We start from the raw sequence: 22,239 nt of genomic DNA, 5'->3' as shown, positions 1-22,239 counted from the left end.
CTAGAATTTGCCAGACAGACTATCAGAGACAGGCAAACTGCACTGAGAGATGGAGAGAGGGAAAGAGCTGCAGACACAGAGAAATACAGAGACACAGTGTTTCTGGAAATGTGTAGCTGTTCCCTTGAGCCTCTGGTTGAGGATTTATCTGTTTGTACATGAGAAAAGTATACTCAGAGCTAAGGGAAATGCAGGTCTCCTGCATTGCAGGCAGATTCTTTACTGTCTGAGCCACCAGGGAAGCCACTGGAAAGCAGTGGGCTAGATTTCTGGAGCTCGCTCAGGGGTAGGAACAGTTTGTATTCCCATTAGCCTGTTGGGGAAGACCTATTACACAAGATACTGGGGAAATTCCTTACGTAAGTCACACTTTTAACAGTGAGGATGAATTAGTCCCATAATAAGAGCTTCCCAGGGGGAGAAGGAAATGGCAACCCACTCCAGTATTCTTGCCTGGGAAATCCCAGGGACAGGGGAGCCTGGTGGGCTGCTGTCTATGGGGTTGCACAGAGTCGGACACGACTGAAGTGACTTAGCAGGTGGTGCTAGAGGTAAAGAGTTCAGTTCAGTCGCTCAGTCGTGTCCGACTCTTTGTGACCCCATGAATTGCAGCACAGCAGGCCTCCCTGTCCATCACCAACTCCCGGAGTTCACTCAAACTCACGTCCATTGAGTCAGTGATGCCATCCAGCCATCTCATCCTCTGTTGTCCCCTTCTCCTCCTGCCCCCAATCCCTCCCAGCATCAGAGTCTTTTCCAATGAGTCAACTCTTGGCATGAGGTGGCCAAAGTACTGGAGTTTTAGCTTTAGCATCATTCCTTCCAAAGGACACCCAGGGCTGATCTCCCTGCTAATGCAGGAGATGTAAGAGACTTGGGCTCTATGCCTGGGTTGGGAAGATCCCCTGGAGGAGGGCATGGCAACTCATGCCAGTATTCTTGCCTGGAGAATCCCATGGACAGAGGAGACTGGAAGGCTGAAGTCCACGGGGTTTCTAAAGAGTTGGACACAACAGAAGGGACTAAACAACCGCCAGGGGTCTCACCCAGCTTCCCGCACAATGATACCTTAGTAATTGCAATACATTATCAAAGCCAGGAAAATGACATTGGCACAGTACTCTCTCAGATACAGACTGAAAGCTCTTTATAATAGGTTCTTGTTTCCTATGCAGATTTTCACGTCACTGCCACCCTTTACTCTCGGAATCTTTGAACGATGTTGTAGTCAGGAGAGCCTGCTCAGGTACCCACAACTCTATAGAATTTCTCAGACAGGTGATATCTTCAACATAAAGGTAAGCAGAAGGTTATTGCAGGTCTTTCAACTTCCCCCCAAAAGGTACTTTTGTCTCTTTCCTTTCTGATGCTTTAGGAAAAATAATTTAAAAACAACAAGGAATGCAGCCCTATGTCATATTTCCTTGTATTCTACCTAAGGTTCCGTGAATCCTCAGGTTTTCCAGTCTGGCATTAACTGTGTGTTTGAGCCAGCTTCTTTCCTAAAAATTGCTTTGTGCTGTGCTATGCTTACTCCAGGAAATTTTAGTTGCAGGCGAAAGATGTTTTTTCCACACTTTTTTTTTTTTCCCTCTAGTCCCTTATCTGTAAGTCTTCCTGGCAAGCATGAAAAAAAAAAAAACTAGTGTATTTAGAATTGAATGAACAAAGACTTGTTTTTATTATTTTTCTGTCATGTCCTAACCTTGTGCACCCTTCTTTGATTGATCCCAGAGATATTATATTATTGAGATATCCTTTAAGAAAACTCTGCAGGCATACCTTATTTTATTGTGCTTTGCAGATACTATTTTTTTTTTAACAAATTGAAGTTTAGTGGCAAACCTGTGTTGTCAGATGATGGCTAGCCTTTTCATTGATGTGTAAACATTATTTTTAGACAATGCACATTAATAGACTACGTATAGTGTAAACAGAACTTTTATATGTACTGGGAAACTAAAAAACATCACGTGACTTGCCTTATTATGATATTTGCGTTATGGTGGTGGTCTGGAACCAAATCTGCAATGTCTCTGAGGTATGCCTGTCTATGGTATATTAAACATTATTTTGACCACAGTCAGGGTATAGATATAAAAGTACAGGGTGTATCATATAAACTATGATATTAAATTATATTTTAAGTGCTATAATTTAAAGATTGAAAGTATTTTTAAATTATTTCTTTAAATTAGTTCTTTTTTGCTAGGTAATTAAAGCCTTTATATGTTTTTTTTAAATAAATACATTATCTTTGAATTCTACGTATTTATATTTATTAAATATGTTTTTCAAATGGTATCATCCTATAATTTAACAGTCATTTCTTTTAAAAGGAGACTAAAGATATGGAAATTTTTAGTCTCCAGTAAGACATTTTAGCTTTGTAACTGTGTTTCGCACAGCAAATAAACTTTATAACATTACGTATTTTTAGAGTTAGACCTGGATACTGTCTTGATTTTCTTGCTTTGTTTTCTTTTAGGTGCTTTGGATTCAATGTATAAATGCTGTTGTCCATTCATTCATTCTCTTCTGGTTGCCTGCAAAAATGCTGGAGCATGGTAGTAACTTCATTGTTTTCTCTGTGTGTGTGTCTACAGATAGAATTGAAGAAAGCAAAAGTAGGATTAAAAATATAGGTTTATATATATTCACCTAAGTCACTTCAGTCGTGTCCGACTCTGTGAGACCCCATAGACGGCAGCCCAACAGACTCCCCCGTCCCTGGGATTCTCCAGGCAAGAACACTGGAGTGGGTTGCCATTTCCATCTCCAATATATTCACCTAAACTGATAGTATAATCTGGTTAACAGATTGTAGTTTGAACATTTAACAGAGGGCCTTTACAGCCCATTGTCCTTGCCTCTAACATGTATAAATTGTAACTTAGTGCTTTTATTGTTAATTTGTAATAAATATTTGAGTCAGGAGGTCTGATAGAAAGCACAGCAGTTCTACTGAGTCATAGATTCCCTCTGTTGTTTGAAACTTTTGTCTACTATATTTATTGCTTTCATTTCTAAAACTTTACGCTTCAATTTAAACTGTAACAAGTCCAACAGGCCATATAGAAATTTAACCCTATATTTTATTATTGGACTAGGTCTCCTTTTCCGGACATACAGTTTTCCAAACAACATTATGCGTGAACTTTTTTGCCAAACTGGTTTGTGTATAAATAGATCCAGAAGTAGGAGATATATTTAAGAAGTGTGTTACTGATGTGTAATTGGCTCATAGCCACAAATTAAGGTGTGAAATACAATTATTTTCCTTTAACCAGACAGAGTCGGACACGACTGATGCGACTTAGCAGCAGCAGCAGCATGTCCTAATCTTAGAAATATATTGTTTAATTGAGCCTTGGTTGTGTGTCTTTATGTCCATTTGTATTTAAAGAATAAATCTGCCATTATACTGCTAAGGGCATTCCTTATAAAACAAATGAACAAAAAAAATGAGCAAAATTTTCAAGTGATAACAATATAGCAAAGTAACACGCTGACAAAGAGTTGGTTCCACTTTCAGAATGGTGGTGTGAAGAGCTCCTTGGATGTGCTCCTCACCCTCAAAAAACCAAACCTGCAAAACTATAAAAACACAACTCTGTAAATTCTCTGAAAATTATCCAAAAGGCAAGGAAGATTATCAGTCTACTAAAACTCATTTAGGGCATCAAGAGTCTACATCCCTTGAGCCATGACCCTCTCCCTCCCTTCCCCACAGTAGCCTGGCTGGACGAAAGGTCCACTCCAAGCAGGTGTGGACAGGAATATGGGACTACTGCTCCTCTCGGCTCTCAGTCAGGGGTTCCTGTCTCACAGGAAGGGCAGCCCACCAACATTTCTCATTCCTCCAACTCTGATGGAAGAGGCCAGATTTCTGATGGGCGTGGCTGAGATAGAGCTCCCTTTTCCTCAGGCAACTAATATTCACAGGACAGAGTTTCCATCCCATGCACGACAGACCAAGAACCCCGGGCCCCTGGTCACTTTCACCACAACTCACTTGTAGGGCAGGGAATTTCTGGGAGAGTCAAGCCAAGAAGACTGGTGGCTTTATGCTAGACCACTAGTACAGAAATACCGGGTCCAAAATTTTGCCATTAGCAAAAAAGAGCTCCAAAACTCTTTCCCAAATAAGATGACTATTCAAAACAAAGTAGGGGAAAGTTCAAGTCTAAGGATACTCTCAAAAACAGTAGCCCTTCTTCATTAAGAGCAGCAAGCTAAATCGTAGACCAACTGATTTACCAGTGAGAACCAGGAAAAGAGATAAATAAAGAACTGAATGAAAACCCTGGGGTTGAAAAGTACCAAAAACTCGAAAAATGTGTTAGAAAGGCTCAATAGTAGATTTGAACTGAAAGAAAAAAGGATTAGCAAACTTGAAGTTAGACCAATAGACAATAAGGGCCAGGCAGTGCTAGTGGTAAAGAACCCACCTGTTCATGCAGGAAATGTAGGAGACGTGGGTTCAATCCCTGGATTGGGAAGATCCACTGGAGGAGGGCAAGTCCATCCACTCCAGTATTCTTGCCTGGGAAATCCCATGGACAGAGGAGCCTGGTGGGCTACAGTCCATAGGGTCGCAAAGAGTTGGACAATACTGAAGTGACTTAGCACAGCACAATCTGAAGACCAGAGATAAAAGAGTGAAGAAAAATAAACAGAACATTAGAGAATGTGACATGCCTTTCAGCGCACACCAACAGAAGCACGATGGGTATACCAGAACAAGAGGGGAAAACCAATGAAGCAGAAGAAAAATATTCAAGGAAATAATAGCTGGAAAGTGTCAAATTAGTTGAAAGTGAAAATGCAATCCACAGAATGGAGCAAAGGATACTCAAGCTGCCGATAACAGAAGATTTGTATCCAGAGTATATAAAGAAGATTTATAACTCAACATAAAAAGATAAATGACTCAATTTTTTAAAATGTACAAAGGATTTTAATAGACATTTATCCAGAGAAGACAGACAAATAACTAGTAAGTACATGCTCAACAATATTAATATTTTTTTAAAAAATTGAAACCATGATGATATACAACTTCATACCCATTGCATGCGTCCTCAGTCATGTCTGATTTTTTGTGCACTGATTGACTGCAACATACCAGGCTCCTCTTTCCATGGGATTCTCCAGGGAAGAATACGGGAGTGGGTTGTCATTTCCTTCTCCAAGGGATCTTTCCGACCCAGGGATGGAACTGGCCTCTCCTGCACTGGCAGGGAAGTTCTTTACCCCTAGCACCGCCAGGGGAGCCCAGGCTACCGTCCAAAGGCTTGCAAAGAGTCGGACATGACTGAGCAACTGAGTAGGCATTGCACGTTTTAGTGAGTTCTAAATCAGGAGAAAACATAAATCAGGAAATAAGTAAGCCTCAAATATATGGGTGTGCTTCCTGAATTGGGGTTAGGGTCAGGGATATGCACTTAAAAATTTCTATATCAACCAGGACCAGGTCCACCAATATTTACTGAGAATTTTTAAAAGTGTAAAGAAGATCTTAAAGAATTATCCTAATCTTGACATAATATTGACCTTTTAGAATGAAATTTGTAAGTTTACAGCAGATTTAATAATTGTTAAAAAGTATATGAAATTCTATTTTAGCTTCAAGTTATCTGTTAGGTTTATTATTTTAGTTATGCTGGAGAAGAAATAGTGTGAAAAATGTGATGACAAACATCCCTAAAATCCTCATCTTGCTACTTGGCATCACTGATTAGATTGTTTTTTTTAAAAAAAACTTTCTTTTTCTTAAAAAATATTTATTCTTATCTATTTATTTATTTGGCTCCACTGGGTCTTAGTTGTGGCGTGTGGGATCTAGTTCCCTAACCAGGACTCGAACCTGGCCCCATGCACTGGGGGCACAACGTCTTAGCCACTGGACCACCAGTGAAGTCCATGGACTTTTAATTTATAGATTCCGCTAGCTGGTTTAGATGCATGTGACTCTAGGCTTCATAATCACATTCACGTACTCCTTGCAGTTTATCTATTTATTTCTAAATCTATCTTTGGAGGAAGTAAGAAAAGGAAATAATGTCACAACTGTGGAAGGCAAAGTAAGCATTGTTGTCCCTGACAGAACACTTGAGAAATGCGACCAGTCACTGATAAATAATTTTGGTGTCCAGTATGGGTACCTTTAGTAAAAACAAATTTTAAAAATCTATGTTTCAGACTCTATAAAGATTAAAAAACAACTTTTTCACTTTTCAGATGTGGTCTTGCAAAGTGGTTACACTACAGACTATTTGTTTCTTGGGAATTTTGTATATACGGTAAGATCATCCATGTAGATTATCACTTTTCCTAGTGTTTAATGAAACAATTGAAGCATTATAAGACAGCAGTGACTTTTCAAGAAGGCACTGTTATAATGGTTGCATTACTTATGTTTCTAGAAATGTGAAATTCATATACATTTGTTGTTATTCATACAGGGGGTGCTCTTCTGTGCCTTACCATTACATAACTTGCCTTGGTGATGGCTTCAAATCAGCCCATGAAAGTCTACCTTTCAGGGCTGCTTGTGTAGATAACTCACCATTATTTATTCAACTAATCTCCAGTTAGTGGATGTGAAGGTTGTTTGGGATCCTTTGCCACTATGAACAATGCTGCAAAGATGATCCCTTATGCCCATGAGTAACTATATCCTAGGATAAATTTCTGGAAGTATAATTTCTGGATCAGAGTGTATTGTGAATCTTGAAAAACCTTGCCTATTTATCCCTAGTGACAGAAGTATTTGCTTCCCCACCATAGTTCAAGGCCAGTAGGTGTGATCATATCACACTTTCTGATCTAGTCAGCAAAATGATAGTTTTGCAGTTTTTGCTTTGAGGGTCAGCACAGTCACAAGAGATTACAATCCACTTCTAATCTGAGTCAGATCTTCCACACTGTTCATAAAGAATATAAATAGAAGAGCTGAAGACATAAGCATGGATTTTCATCGTACGGTACAGAGCTGCTAAATGAGGAACACTGATTGAAAAGTGTAGCATTTTCTCCATTACTAAAATGCAGCAAAACACTTAGCAACGTAATGACACCACAGCTCAGCAGACGTGGTGGCGCCACGGGGTGAGGGTCAGGAAGCAGGTGCGGAGGTGCAGATTCTGATGGAAAGTTTTAATACTTTCTCTCCAATCTCTTTCCCTTCCCGTTGCACCTGGCACCTCGCACAGTACGTTGTTGTCACTGTTTGTCTGAAAGCTGGTTTGGAGACGATGTCTTGGAATAAAGTGAGTATTTGTTAAGCTATTTCCTCAATCTAGTATGGTTGTTGGCATGCTGATGTCCTTCTTCAGCTTCAGAAAAGTAACAAGCATTTTTTTTTCTGGTCTCCACATTTTACTTCTTGTGTTACATGTTTGAATGATGATTTAAACCAGAGGAAAGGCATACTAGCCATCTAATGGCTGTGGAATATCCATTTTCCTGCCTTACGTTTGAAACAGATTCAATTTATCATGACATTAATTGAGACCCTTAATTCACTATTATCCAAGTACAGAATGATAAGAGAGAATTTAGCAAATACAGACGAGAAGAAAAATACATATTGCTTATTCCTTTCAGTGTCAATGATGCTGACATTTTGGCTTCTACTCTTTGTCTTTGTTCCATGTAGTCTCCCCCCACCCCTCTATAAAGACAAGATTATAATGTACCTAATATTTTACAAGTTGCTTTTTTTCACTTAATGACAGATCTTTAATATTTTTCCAAATTTTTAATTTTTATGCCTTATTGATGGAATAATGTTTCAGCACATGGATGCTTGTTATTTGCATTACTTTATTTATTAAAAAAATTTGCATTATTTTTAGAATAATTATTTTAACTTTAGTTACTGTGAACAATATATAATCAATACTGTTATCAATACAGATGTACTTACAGATATGAGTAATGATTTCCTCAGGATACTATTACAAGTATAATTTCTGATAAATTAAGCAGAATTTTAGTTTTTATGACATCAATAGTTTAAATAAATTGTATGTGTACCTACACATATATATTTACATCTATAAATCAGTTGTGTCTCAAGTTGTACTCAAAAAGTTTCTGAGAGAAAATGAATTTTTATGTGTTTGTCACTTTTGAAGAACTAAGTTGATTCAGCCTATGATATATTCCCTTTCTGATGCAATCAATTCAGAGTTCTGACTGCCACCATCCCTATTGGACCCCAACACTAAGTTGGAACCAAGGAGTTATGAGCAAAAATATTTTATTACAAATCATAAGGCAATCTAATTGTATTATACCATATTCATGGAGCATAGACCATTTCTGTCATCTGCACGTATTGAACCTCATTTGTGAATGAAGCAATAGTTCAAGGCCAAAGCACGCTTAGAACTACATGAGGTGTCTGGCCTAAGACGGATTGGGCACCTGCCTTCCAGCTCACCTGGGGGCTAAGAAGGAGTAGGGATGGAGGCAGGAGAGAGAAGGGCCCGTTTCTCACCTTTGTGCTGATGCTGCCCTGCCTACTGGGAAGGCCGAGGAGGCAGTGTCTTCATTGGGGAGAAGGGTGATGCTGGAAGTCACCAATCCGGTGCAGAAAGCAAGCAAGAGCAGAAAGACACAGAACACAGCTCTAAGCAGCAGTGGGGGCTGGCAGCCCCCAGAAGGTGATGATCCAAACAGAGACCCGTCTGAAAATACTCTCGAGGCCACACAGAAATACCTCACATTGCATATGATGCATGATGTCGACTCTAAGGGAACTCTTACAGGAAAACTCACTGCAGTTCTGAAGAGTCTGAAGTTCATAGCTTCAGACTGATCCTCTTCTCCATCCATCTGTGTTATCACGAGACAGAGATCTGTTTACTCTAATCAGAGAAAGAATTGTTTGGGTTAGAGGTTATTTTTAAGGAGTATGAAAAAGTGCCTTTGAAAATGACTCCTAAACAAATAATATATACTCTGAGAAGTAGCACATTTGGGTTTTTTTCTCTATAGTTTTTGTTCAGAGATGACTAAGTAATGAGCAGTTGCTCATTACTAAAAAGTAATTGTAAAAAGTACTGCTAAATAGTAAAAAGTAATACTAAAAAGTATTGAGGAAAAGAACCAAAATCCTATTAGGATAAGAGGGCTTCCTAGGTGGCTCACTGGTAAAGAATCCTCCTGCCAATTCAGGAGACACAGGAGACTCAAATTCAATTCCCAAGTTGGGAAGATCCCCTGGAGCAGGAAATTGCAACCCACTCTAGTATTCTTGCCTGGGAAATCCCATGGACAGAAGAACCTGATGGGCTACAGTATATAGGGTCTCAAAGAGTCAAACATAACTTGGCAACTAAACAAAAACAATTAGGATGAGAACATTTGATCTAGTCTAGCCAGTTGCCTTATTACGTATAGATAATACATCTTAGGCCTGCTCAGTATACCCACTGTGGCCAAGGGTAGAACATAGGTCTTCTAGTTGTTTTCCTCACTATTCCCCTGCTAACACCAACTGCTCAAAGCAACAGATCACAGATCCACAGAAGGGTCTACTATTTTAGCATCTATCATTGGAGAATCTGGTACCAGTTCCCAGACTCAGGCCTGGTCAGTGGTTCTTCAGCTACAGTCTCAGCCAGAATGGCATATACAGTTGATACGTGCCCAAAACCTACCAGTTCCGGTCAGTCTAAGGATCACAACTACTGCCATTATTCCACAGTTATTCACAATACATTCAAATTTTTATCTCTCAATGATTTGTATTTAATTTTTTTTTTACTGTAAAGAACTTTGTATTAATAAACAGACAGAAGCCCAAGTCTCATTAAATCACCCACCAATTGTAATGAACCACATCTGTTGAGAGTTGATCTTTTTGCTGAAGACTCTGAACACCACTTGGCTTGGGTGAACAAGAACAGTTGTTTTTGATACTTGCCAGACAATGGTGCCTTGAGTTCATAGCAAAGTATTCTGAGAAAGATGTTAGGAAGTCTCAGATAGCAACAAATTGAAAAAGTATCAGCTTCTTCATCTGAGAACTTATGGTGTGGACAAATGGATTTTGATAGTTGATTAATAGCGTTTTAAAAAATGTCCTTTCAAGTAGAGGAGGCTGAAACATTTCCCTGCCGCTCTTCTGTCTGCAGTTCACCCATTTGGCCATTTGGGGCAGCATAATGATTTGGCTGGGGTTTTTTGCGGTTTACTCCTCCCTCTGGCCCACTATTCCTGTTGCTCCTGAGATGACAGGACAGGTGAGTGTGCTCTAAATCTCTCCCTCTCACTTTCGAAAGACAGTCTTGCCAGAAACTGGGTTTCTGTTTGATAGTATTTTTCTTTTAGCACTTTGAATTTATGGGCCCAATGTCTTCTGGCCTGTAATGTTTCTGATGAGCAATCTGCTAGTGATCTCACTGAGGATCCTTGTATGTGGTGATTTACTTCTCTCTTGCTGCTTTCAAGATTCTCTTTTTGCATTTTGAACGTTTCAATGAAGGTATTAAATTAAGTTAGTTAGTACTGTATTTAGGTTTTATATGCCTGTTTATTTAATTGTGACTGGTGATAGAAGCAAGGTCCGATGCTGTAAAGAGCAATATTGCATAGGAACCTGGAATGTCAGGTCTATGAATCAAGGCAAATTGGAAGTGGTCAAACAAGAGATGGCAAGAGTGAACATCGACATTCTAGGAATCAGCGAACTAAAATGGACTGGAATGGGTGAATTTAACGCAGATGACCATTATATCTACTACTGTGGGCAGGAATCCCTCAGAAGAAATGGAGTAGCCATCATGGTCAACAAAAGAGTCCGAAATGCAGTACTTGGATGCAATCTCAAAAATGACAGAATGATCTCTGTTTGTCTCCAAGGCAAAGCATTCAATATCACAGTAATCCAAGTCTATGCCCCAACCAGTAACGCTGAAGAAGATGAAGTTGAATGGTTCTATGAAGACCTACAAGACCTTTTAGAACTAACACCCAAAAAGATGTCCTTTTCATTATAGTGGACTGGAATGCAAAAGTAGGAAGTCAAGAGACACCTGGAGTAACAGGCAAATTTGGCCTTGGAATGTGGAATGAAGCAGGGCAAAGACTAATAGAGTTTTGCCAAGAAAATGCACTGGTCATAGCAAACATCCTCTTCCAACAACACAAGAGAAGACTCTACACATGGACATCACCTGATGGTCAACACCGAAATCAGATTGATTATATTCTTTGCAGCCAAAGATGGAGAAGCTCTATACAGTCAACAAAAACAAGACCAGGAGCTGACTGTGGCTCAGATCATGAACTCCTCATTACCAAATTCAGACTTAAATTGAAGAAAGTAGGGAAAACCGCTAGACCATTCAGGTATGACCTAAATCAAATCCCTTATAATTATACAGTGGAAGTGAGAAATAGATTTAAGGGCCTAGATCTGATAGATAGAATGCCTGATGAACTATGGAATGAGGTTCATGACATTGTACAGGAGACAGGGATCAAGACCATTGCTATGGAAAAGAAATGCAAAAAAGCAAAATGGCTGCCTGGGGAGGCCTTACAAATAGCTGTGAAAAGAAGAGAGGTGAAAAGCAAAGGAGAAAAGGAAAGATATAAGCATCTGAATGCAGAGTTCCAGAGAAAAGCAAGAAGATATAAGAAAGCCTTCTTCAGCAATCAGTGCAAAGAAATAGAGGAAAAGAACAGAATGGGAAAGACTAGAGATCTCTTTAAGAAAATTAGAGATACCAAGGGAACATTTCATGCAAAGATGGGCTCAATAAAGGACAGAAATGGTATGGACCTAACAGAAGCAGAAGATATTAAGAAGAGGTGGCAAGAATACACGGAAGAACTGTACAAAAAAGATCTTCACGACCCAGATAATCATGATGATGTGATCACTCATCTAGAGCCAGACATCCTGGAATGTGAAGTCAAGTGGGCCTTAGAAAGCATCACTACAAACAAAGCTAGTGGAGATGATGGGATTCCAGTTGAGCTGTTTCAAATCCTGAAAGATGATGCTGTAAAAGTGCTTCACTCAATATGCCAGGAAATTTGGAAAACTCAGCAGTGGCCACAGGACTGGAAAAGGTCAGTTTTTACTCCAATCCCAAAGAAAGGAAATGCCAAAGAATGCTCAAACTACCACACAATTGCACTCATCTCACATGCCAGTAAAGTAATGCTCAAAATTCTCCAAGCCAGGCTTCAGCAATATGTGAACCGTGAACGTCCTGATGTTCAAGCTGGTTTTAGAAAAGGCAGAGGAACCAGAGATCAAATTGCCAACATCTGCTGGATCATGGAAAAAGCAAGAGAGTTCCAGAAAAACATCTATTTCTGCTTTATTGACTATGCCAAAGCCTTTGACTGTGTGGATCACAATAAACTGTGGACGATTCTTCCAGAGATGGGAATACCAGACCACCTGACCTGCCTCTTGAGAAATCTGTATGCAGGTCAGGAAGCAACAGTTAGAACTGGACATGGAACAACAGACTGGTTCCAAATAGGAAAAGGAGTACGTCAAGGCTGTATATTGTCACTCTGCTTATTTAACTTATATGCAGAGTATATCATGAGAAACGCTGGGCTGGAAGAAGCACAAGCTGGAATCAAGATTGCTGGGAGAAATATCAATAACCTCAGATACGCAGATGACACCACCCTGATGGCAGAAAGTGAAGAGGAACTAAAAAGCCTCTTGATGAAAATGAAAAAGGAGAGTTGGCTTAAAGCTCAACATTCAGAAAACGAAGATCATGGCATCTGGTCCCATCACTTCATGGGAAATAGATGGGGAAACAGTGGAAACAGTGTCAGACTTTATTTTGGGGGGCTCCAAAATCACTGCACATGGTGACTGCAGCCATGAAATTAAAAGACACTTACTCCTTGGAAGAAAAGTTATGACCAACCTAGATAGCATATTCAAAAGCAGAGACATTACTTTGTCGACTAAGGTCCGTCTAGTCAAGGCTATGGTTTTTCCAGTAGTCATGTATGGATGTGAGGGTTGGACTGTGAAGAAAGCTGAGTGCCGGAGAATTGATGCTTTTGAACTGTGGTGTTGGAGAAGACTCTTGAGAGTCCCTTGGACTGCAAGGAGATCCAACCAGTCCATTCTAAAGGAGATCAGCCCTGGGATCTTTGGAAGGAATGATGCTAAAGCTGAAACTCCAGTACTTTGGCCACCTCATGCAAAGAGTTGACTCATTGGAAAAAACTTTGATGCTGGGAGGGATTGGGGGCAGGAGGAGAAGGGGACGACAGAGGATGAGATGGCTGGATGGCATCACTGACTCAATGGACATGAGTTTGAGTGAACTCCGGGAGTTGGTGATGGACAGGGAGGCCTGGCGTGCTGCAATTCGTGGGGGTCGCAGAGTTAGACACGACTGAGCGAGTGAACTGAACTGAACTGAACTGAACTTATTTAATTGATTTAGTAGTTCTAGATTCATAGGACTGCAGTCAGATGGATTCATATCCATGCCTTTCCTGACATCTCCAGGTTGTTTTTTTGTGGTGGGGAGGAAACTGAAAGCTGCTCTTGGTACTCATTGTTGGCAAACAAAAAGATTCTTATTGAAATGTCCCTTATCTCTGCTTATTTGCAGGGCAATATGGCTCTGGTGTGTCCACACTTTTGGCTGGGCTTTTTCATAGTCCCGATTGTGTGCCTGATTCAAAATGTAGCGTGGAAATCGTAAGTTGAAAAATGAAGTGGAAACCAGAGAATATATTATCATAGTTAATTATCCGTTACAATTGTATGGCTCTCAAATTAAACACTTAGTTTAATGCCACCCTATGAATATTAAATGTCTTGGAGCTTTTAAAGGAAGAAAATGCCCTTTGCTTTTTGACACTGGAGATTTACCAGCAATCAATTTAGGAAAAAAAAGTTGGAATTAAATGTATGAGAGGGAAATTTGGTAGAAATAAAGTTCATAATTTTTTTTCTGAAAAGAGGTCCATTTCTTCACTCTTTAGTGTGGAAGTCTTATCTACTTTATAGGGAAAAAATGTGATACCAGATGATCACAGATTATGAATTAATGATAAAATAAGAACTAGAAGGGAAATATTGAAATTAGAAAGTCATTCTTTACTTTCAAAAATTTTGGCATAAGAGTCTTTCAAATCCAGTTCTCCCAGAATATTTAAATATTAGATTGAAAGAAGTGTTAGACATTCAGTCATATCTGACTCTCTTGCAATGCCATGGGCTGTAGCCCACCAGGCTTCTCTGCCCATGGGATTCTCTAGGCAAGAATCTGGAGTGGTTAGCCATTCTCTTCTCCAGGGTATCTTCCTGACCCAGGAATCGAACCTGGGTCTCCAGCATGGTAGGCAGATTCCTTTATTGTCTGAGTCAATATTATTAGATTTGTTGTTCAGTTGCTCAGTCATGTCTGACTTTTTACAACCCCGTGGACTGTAGCATGTCAGGCATCTTTGTCTTTCACCATCTCCCAGAGCTTTCTCAAACTCATGTCCATCACGTCAGTGATGCCATTCAACAATCTCATCCTCTGTCATTCCCTTCCCCTCCTGCTTCAATCTTTCCCAGTGTCAGAGTCTTTTCTAATAAGTCGGCACTTCACATCAGGTGGTCAAAGTATTGGAGCTTCAGTTTTAGCATCAGTCCTTTCAGTATATATTCAGGACTGATTTCCTTCAGGATGGACTGGTTGGATCTCCTTACTGTCCAAAGGACTCTCTAAGAGTCTTCTCCAACACCACAATTCAAAAGCATCAATTCTTCTGCACTTAGCTCTCTTTATGGTCCAACTTACATCCATATATGACTACTGGAAAAACCATAGCTTTGACCAGATGGACCTTTGTCTGCAAAGTAATATCTCTGCTTTTTAATATGTTGTCTAGGTTGGTCATAGCTTTTCTTCCAAGGAGCAAGTGTCTTTAAATTTCATGGCTGCAGTCATCATCTGCAGTGATTTTGGAGCCCAAGAAAATAAAGTCTGTCACTGTTTCCATTGTTTCCCCATCTATTTGCCATGAAGTGATGGGACCAGATGCCAAGATCTTAGTTTTTGAATGTTGAGATTTAAGCCAGTTTTTTCACCCTCCTCTTTCACTCTCATCAAGAGGCTCTTTAGTTCCTCTTTGCTTTCTGCCATAACGGTGGTGTCATCTGCATATCTGAGGTTGTTGATATTTCTCCTGGCAATCTTGATTCCAGCTTTGCTTCATCTAGTCCAGCATTTCTCATGATGCACTCGGCATATAAATTAAGAAAGCAGGTTAACAATATATAGCCTTGATGTACTCCTTTCCCAATTTGAACCAGTTTGTTGTCCCATGTCTAGTTCTAACTGTTGCTTCTTGACCTGCACATAGGTTTCACAGGTAAGGTGTCTGGTATTCCCATCTCTTGAAGAATTTCCCACAGCTTGCTGTGATTCACACAGTCAAAGGCTTTAGTGTGGTCTATAAAGCAGAAGTAGATGTTTTTCTGGGCTTCCCCAATGGCTCAATGGGTAAAGAATCAGTTTGCAATGCAGGAGACACAGGAGATGCGTGTTTGATCCCTGGGTGGGGAAGATCCCCTAGAGAAGGAAATGACAACCCATTCCAGTATCCTTGCCTGGAAAATTCCATGGATGGAGGAGCCTGGAAGGCTACAGTTGATAGAGTTGCTAAGAGGTGGACATGACTGAACGACTTTACTCACTCAGTCACTCAGATGTTTTTCTGGAATTGCCTTGCTTTTTCTATGATCCAATGGATGTTGCAATTTGATCTCTGGTTCCTCTCAGTTGGTTCAGTTCAGTTCAGTCACTCAGTCGTGTCCACCTCTTTGTGACCACATGGACTGCATCACACCAGGCCTCCCTGTCCATCACCAGCTCCTGGAGCTTGCTCAAACTCATGTCCATCGAGTTGGTGATCCCATCCAACCACCTCATCCTCTGTCATTAACTTCTCGTCCTGCCTTCAGTCTTCCCCAGTATCAGGGTCTTTTCCACTGAGTCAGTTCTTCACATCAGGTGCCCAAAGTATTGGAGCTTCACCTTCAGCATCAGTACTTCCAATGAATATTCAGGACTGATGTCTTTTAACATTGACTGGTTTGATCTCCTTGCAGTCCAAGGGACTGTCAAGAGTCTTTTCTAACACTACAGTTCAAAAGCATCAATTCTTTGACATTCAGCCTTCCTTCTGGTCCAACTCTCAAATTCATACATGACTACTGGAAAAACCATAGCTTTGACTATATGTACCTTTGTTGGTAAAGTAATGTCTCTGCTTTTTAATATGCTGTCTAGGTTTGTCATAGCTTAACATCTGGGAGTTCTCGCTTCACATACTGTTGAAGCCTAGCTTGGAGAATTTTGAGCATTACTTCACTAGACTGTGAAATGAGTGCAATTGTGCAGTAGTTTGAACATTCTTTGGCATTGCCCTTTATTGTGACTGGAATGAACACTGACCTTTTCCCATCCTGCGGCCATTGCTAGTTCTATATTTGCTGGCATGTTGAGTGCAGCACTTTAACAGCATCATCTTTTAGGATTTGAAGTAGCTCAGTTGGAATTCCATCACTCCACTAGCTTTGTTCATAGTGATGCTTCCTAAGGCTCACTTGACTTCACACTCTAGGTGTCTGTCTCACACCATCATGGTTATCTGGGTTATGAAGATCTTTTTTGTGCAGTTCTTCTGTGTATTCTTGCCACCTCTTAGTATCTTCTGCTTCTGTTAGGTCCATACCATTTCTGTCCTTCATTGTACCCATCTTTGCATGAAATGTTTCCTTGGTATCTTTGATTTCCTTGAAGAGATCTCTAATCTATGCCATTCTAATGTTTTCCTCTGTTTCTTTGCATTGTTCACTGAGGAAGGCTTTCTTATCTCTCTTTGCTATTTTTTGGAACTCTTCATTCAGATGGTTATATCTTTCCTTTTCTCCTTTGCCTTTTGCTTCTCTTCTTTTCTCAGCTATTTGTGAGGCCTTCTCAGACAATCATTTTGCCTTTTTGCATTTCTTTTTCTTGGGGATGGTCTTGATCACTGCCTCCTATACAATGTCACAAACCTCCGTCCATAGTTCTTCAGGTACTCTATCTATCAATAGAGTAGATCTAATCCCTTGAATCTATTTGCCACTTCACTGTATAACTGTAATTGTAAGGGATTTGATTTAGGTCATATGTGAATAGCCTAGTGGCTTTCCCTACTTTCTTCAATTTAAGTCAAAATTTTGCAATAAAGAATTCATGATCTGAGTCACAGTCAGCTCCTGGTTTTGTTTTTGCTGACTGTATAGTTTTCTGTCCTCGGCTGTGAAGAATATAATCTTTCTGATTTTGGTACTGACCATCTGGTGATGCCCATGTGTCGAGTCATCTCTTATGTTGTTGGAAGAGGGTATTTGCTAGACCAGTGCATTCTCTTGGCAAAACACTGTTAGCCTTTGTCCTGCTTCATTTTGTACTCCAAAGCCAAACTTGCCTATTATTCCAGGTATCTCTTGACTTCCTACTTTTGCATTCCAGTCCCCTATGATGAAAAGGACATCTGTTTTTGTTTTTTTTTTTTTTGGTGTTAGTTCTAGAAGGTCTTACTAGAAGATCTGAATTATTTTTTTTTTTACTAAGTCTAACAGAAAGGGGGTGGGTAAAAGACTAAGGTGTTACAAATCCCTGTCTCCAATATTGAAGGTAATTTTAAATGTAAATGGAGAAGGAAATGGCAACCCAGTCCAGTGTTCTTGCCTGGAAAATCCCATGGATGGAGGAGCCTGGTAGGCTTACAGTTCATGGGATCACAAAGAGTCGGACATGACTGCGCAACTTCACTTTCACTTTAAATATTAAAGAACTCATGAAATTAAACAAAATTTTTTTTTAATCTTTATTTGTTTATCTGGCTGCATTGGGTCTTAATTATGGCACACAGGATCTTAGCTGTGTCACATGAGATCTTTCGTTGCAGCACATGGATTCTTTAGTTGCGGCACACAGGCTCAGTATTTGTGGTGTGCAGGCTCAGAAATATCTAGGCTTTCACAGAGAGTCAGCAGTGTTTGAGGTGGCTGGTTGCTAATTCACATTGTCCAACTCTGGAATGCTCTCGGGGCTTCCCAGGTGGCACAATGGTAAAGAATACACCTGCCAATGCCAGAGACATAAGAGATGCGAGTTTGATCCCTGGGTTGGGAAGATGCCCTGGAGGACGGCTTGGCAACCCTCCAGTATTCATGCCTGGAGAATCGCACAGACAGAGGATTCTGGCGGGCGATAGTCCCTGGGGCCGCAGAGTCAGACACGGCTGAAGTGACTGAGCAACAGCAGCAGCAGCAATGCTCTCAGCTACCAGGAAAGTAGACGCTGCTGTCCACACGCAGACAGGACATGCTGCCTCGCATCCCTCCACACTGCTTGTAGCCAAGGGACGTCCAGCTGTCATCCAGGAGGGGAGAAACCATGACTCCCAGTGTGCAGAGCTCATGTTTTATGTCTGTTTTCTCTTTCCATCTCTTACAGGATTAGAAACACATGCCACAGAACTTTGCTGGAAGAGGTTCGGGAGATGGAAAGCAGTGGAGTTCAGGTACTTCGCAGAGACTCTTCACAGAGGTGAGGCAGTTCCCTTTATCCTGACTTTTGTGAAAAACCTGTTTCCCTTGCTCTTTCCCCCTCCTGCCCTTTCCCTCCCAGGGGTGTGGGGATTGACCCGCCATGATTTCCCAGGTCTTCTTGGCCTCTTGAGCATCGAGTCCCCAGCAGGGCAGGCCCCCCTTCTGCTGCACCCCTCCACGGTCTTCCTTTCAATCAATGGCTTCTTGGCCCCCAATCCTGAGGTCCTCCTCACTTCCTCTTCCTCACATCCCACGCCCACGGCATCAGGAAATCCCGTTCCTCTCATCAAGACTTTAACCTCTGCATGCACACCAGCTCCAGAGAGAGATCAGTTCCAACTGCTTGACATAAGCTGGGAGCTGTCCTGAGTGAAAGGACCACGGGTCTTCTCAGTAACCATGTCAGACGTTTGTTTTGGGCTTTCACTGGAGGCCTGGGCATGACCTGGAGTTTCCAGTCAGTGTTCTCTGAATCTGGAATGTTTTTGCAGGGGTTCTAAGGCAATGAATCAATCTTTGGAATATGCTGAATATTTAAGTGCTTTGTTAGGCTTAAAGGAAAGGATGGAAAGCAACTGATGGTGTGGCTTGGGCGGAGAGACCCCAAAGCACATTTAAAAGTTCTAGGGGGAAGCAACATTGTAGTACAGGCAAATTTAAAGCAAATGAATGGGGTGATTAACCAATATCCATGTATTTGGCACCTACTGAGTATGTAGGTCAGTTTTCATTCCAATCCCAAAGAAAGTGAAAGTGAAGTCGTGTTCAACTCTTTGTAACCCCATGGACTGTACCCCACCAGGTTTCTCCGTCCATGGGATTCTCCAGGCAAGAATACTGGAGTGGGTTACCATTTCCTTCTCCAGAATCCCAAAGAAAGGCAATGACAAAGAATGCTCAAACTACCGCACAATTCCACTCATCTCACACACTAGTAAAGTAATGCTCAAAATTCTCCAAGCCAGGCTTCAGTAATACGTGAACCGTGAACTTCCAGATGTTCAAGCTTATTTTAGAAAAGGCAGAGGAACCAGAGATCAAATCACCAACATCCACTGGATCATGGAAAAGGCAAGAGAGTTCCAGAAAAACATCTATTTCTGCTTTATTGACTATGCCAAAGCCTTTGACTGTGTGGATCACAATAAACTGTGGAAAATTCTGAAAGAGATGGGAATACCAGACCACCTGACCTGCCTCTTGAGAAATCTGTATGCAGATCAGGAAGCAACAATTAGAACTGGACATGGAACAACAGACTGGTTTCAAATAGGAAAAGGAGTACATCAAGACTGTATATTGTCACCCTGCTTATTTAACTTCTATGCAGAGTATATCATGAGAAATGCTGGGCTGGAAGAAGCACAAGCTGGAATCAAGATTGCCAGGAGAAATATCAATAACCTCAGATACGCAGATGACACCACCCTTATGGCAGAAAGTGAAGAGGAACTAAAAAGCCTCTTGATGAAAGTGAAAGAGGAGAGTGAAAAAGTTGGCTTAAAAGCTCAACATTCAGAAAACTAAGATCATGGTCCCTGGTCCCATCACTTCATGGGAAATAGATGGGGAAACAGTGGAAACAGTGTCAGATTTTATTTTTCTGGGCTCCAAAATCACTGTAGATGGTGACTGCAGCCATGAAATTAAAAGACGCTTACTCCTTGGAAGAAAGTTATGACCAACCTAGACAGTATATTCAAAAGCAGAGACATTACTTTGCCGACTAAGGTCCATCTAGTCAAGGCTATGGTTTTTCCAGTGGTCATGTATGGATGTGAGAGTTGGACTGTGAAGAAAGCTGAGCGCAAAAGAATTGATGCTTTTGAACTGTGGTGTTGGAGAAGACTCTTGAGAGTCCCTTGGACTGCAAGGAGATCCAACCAGTCCATCCTAAAGGAGATCAGTCCTGGGTGTTCATTGGAAGGACTGATGCTAAAGCTGAAACTCCAGTACTTTGGCCACCTCATGCCAAGAGTTGACTCATTGGAAAAGACTTTGATGCTGGGAGGGACTGGGGGCGGGAGGAGAAGGGGACGACGGAGGATGAGATGGCTGGATGGCATCACTGACTTGATGCACATGAGTCTGGGTGAACTCTGGAAGTTGGTGATGGACAAGGAGGCCTGGCATGCAGCAATTTATGGGGTCACAAAGAGTCGGACATGACTGAGCAACTGAACTGAACTGAGTATGTACCATCAATATAGTACTAAGTGTGATGAGAATGAAGAGTGGCTAGAACTCTTGTACAATCAGTTTGGATGACTGGTCATTCTAATCCTAGGATAGATTTAAGCAAACACCTATCCTGTGACCCTGCAGCTCCATTTCCAGCTATTTACCCAAGAGAATTAAAAAAATATATATGTGTACATATTCAGATACATGAAGCCATAAGAAAGCCTCAATCAGATTCAACCCCTAAAATATTTCACTGAGACTCATTAGCAAATTATAGTCTGCCAGGATTCTCTGTCCACAGGATTCTCCAGGAGAGAATACTGGGATGGGTTGCCATTTCCTTCTCCAGGGGATCTTCCTGACCCAGGGATTAAACGCAGATCTCCTGCCCTGCAGGCAGATTCTTTACCATCTGAGTCACCAGAGAAACTCTGTTTTATATACATATATATATATATATGTATATGTAAAACTGTGAAAAATCAAAGATGAAGAGAGACTCCTCAAAGCCACAAAAGAAAAGAAGTTAATGACACAAAAGGGGATGCCCATGAGGTTATGAGAGGATTTCTCAACAGAAACCTTCCAGGCTGAGAGAGAGTATAGGGTGTCATGCTGAAGGAGAAAAAAAGTACCAACCAAGAATACTTCACTCAGCAGAGGTATACTTCAGAAGTGGAGAAGAGATAAAGAGTTTTCCAGGCAAGCAAAAGCTGAAGGCATTCATCACCACTAGACTGGTCTTCAAAGGGGGACTCCCCTGGCGGTCCCGTGGTTAAATATCCATCTGCCAATGCAGGAGACATGGGTTTGACCCCTGGTCCAGGAAGATTCCACATGTTACAGGGCAGCTAAGCCTGAGCCCCACAGCTACTGAGCCCACACACCACAGTTGTTGAAGCCTGCGTGCCCTAGAGCCCGTGCTCCACGGCAAGAGAAGCCCCTGCAGTGAGAGGCCCACACACTGCAGCTAGACAGTAGAGCCCGCTCGCCACAACTAGAGAAAAGTCCGCAGGCAGCAACGAAGACCCAGGGCAGACAAAATAAGAAAGAGAAAGAAATGCTAAAGGGACTTCTTTAAGCCAAAGCAAAAGGGCACTAAGAAGTGAAAGGGAAAGGTGTGAAAATAGGAAAATGATAAAGGTAAATAAATAGTAAGATTCAGAATAATCTGATGTGAAGGTGGTGAGTTTAATCACTTATAAACCTTCACTAGTGTGAAAGTTAAAAGACAAAAGTAGTAAAAATAACTCAAACCACAATCATTTGTTGATGGATACATGAGATAAAAATATGTAAATTGCAACATCAATAACCTAAAGCACTGCAGTTGTTTGTTTTAGTTGCTAGGTTGTCTCAGACTCTTTTTTTATTTTTTATTTTTATTTTTTTTTTATTTTTTATTTTTTTTTAAATTTTAAAATCTTTAATTCTTACAT

General features: G+C 40.9%; 1 protein-coding gene across 1 annotated transcript in view; it reads left to right on the top strand.

Moving 5' to 3' along the window:
- LOC102190971 (phospholipid-transporting ATPase IB-like) overlaps positions 1-22,239 on the top strand; it is a 100,896-nt gene that overhangs the window by 70,819 nt on the left and 7,838 nt on the right. Inside the window, exons 29-35 of the mRNA XM_018056307.1 lie at positions 1,176-1,298; positions 2,489-2,567; positions 6,244-6,305; positions 7,218-7,274; positions 10,152-10,259; positions 13,626-13,714; positions 18,522-18,614. Coding sequence (XP_017911796.1) covers positions 1,176-1,298; positions 2,489-2,567; positions 6,244-6,305; positions 7,218-7,274; positions 10,152-10,259; positions 13,626-13,714; positions 18,522-18,614 — 611 coding nt within the window. The remainder of the gene's footprint in view (positions 1-1,175; positions 1,299-2,488; positions 2,568-6,243; positions 6,306-7,217; positions 7,275-10,151; positions 10,260-13,625; positions 13,715-18,521; positions 18,615-22,239) is intronic.

The sequence above is a fragment of the Capra hircus genome, chromosome 12 (assembly GCF_001704415.2).
Source record: "Capra hircus breed San Clemente chromosome 12, ASM170441v1, whole genome shotgun sequence".
Lineage (NCBI taxonomy): Eukaryota > Metazoa > Chordata > Mammalia > Artiodactyla > Bovidae > Capra > Capra hircus.
This window is presented reverse-complemented; position numbering and strand designations above follow the sequence as displayed.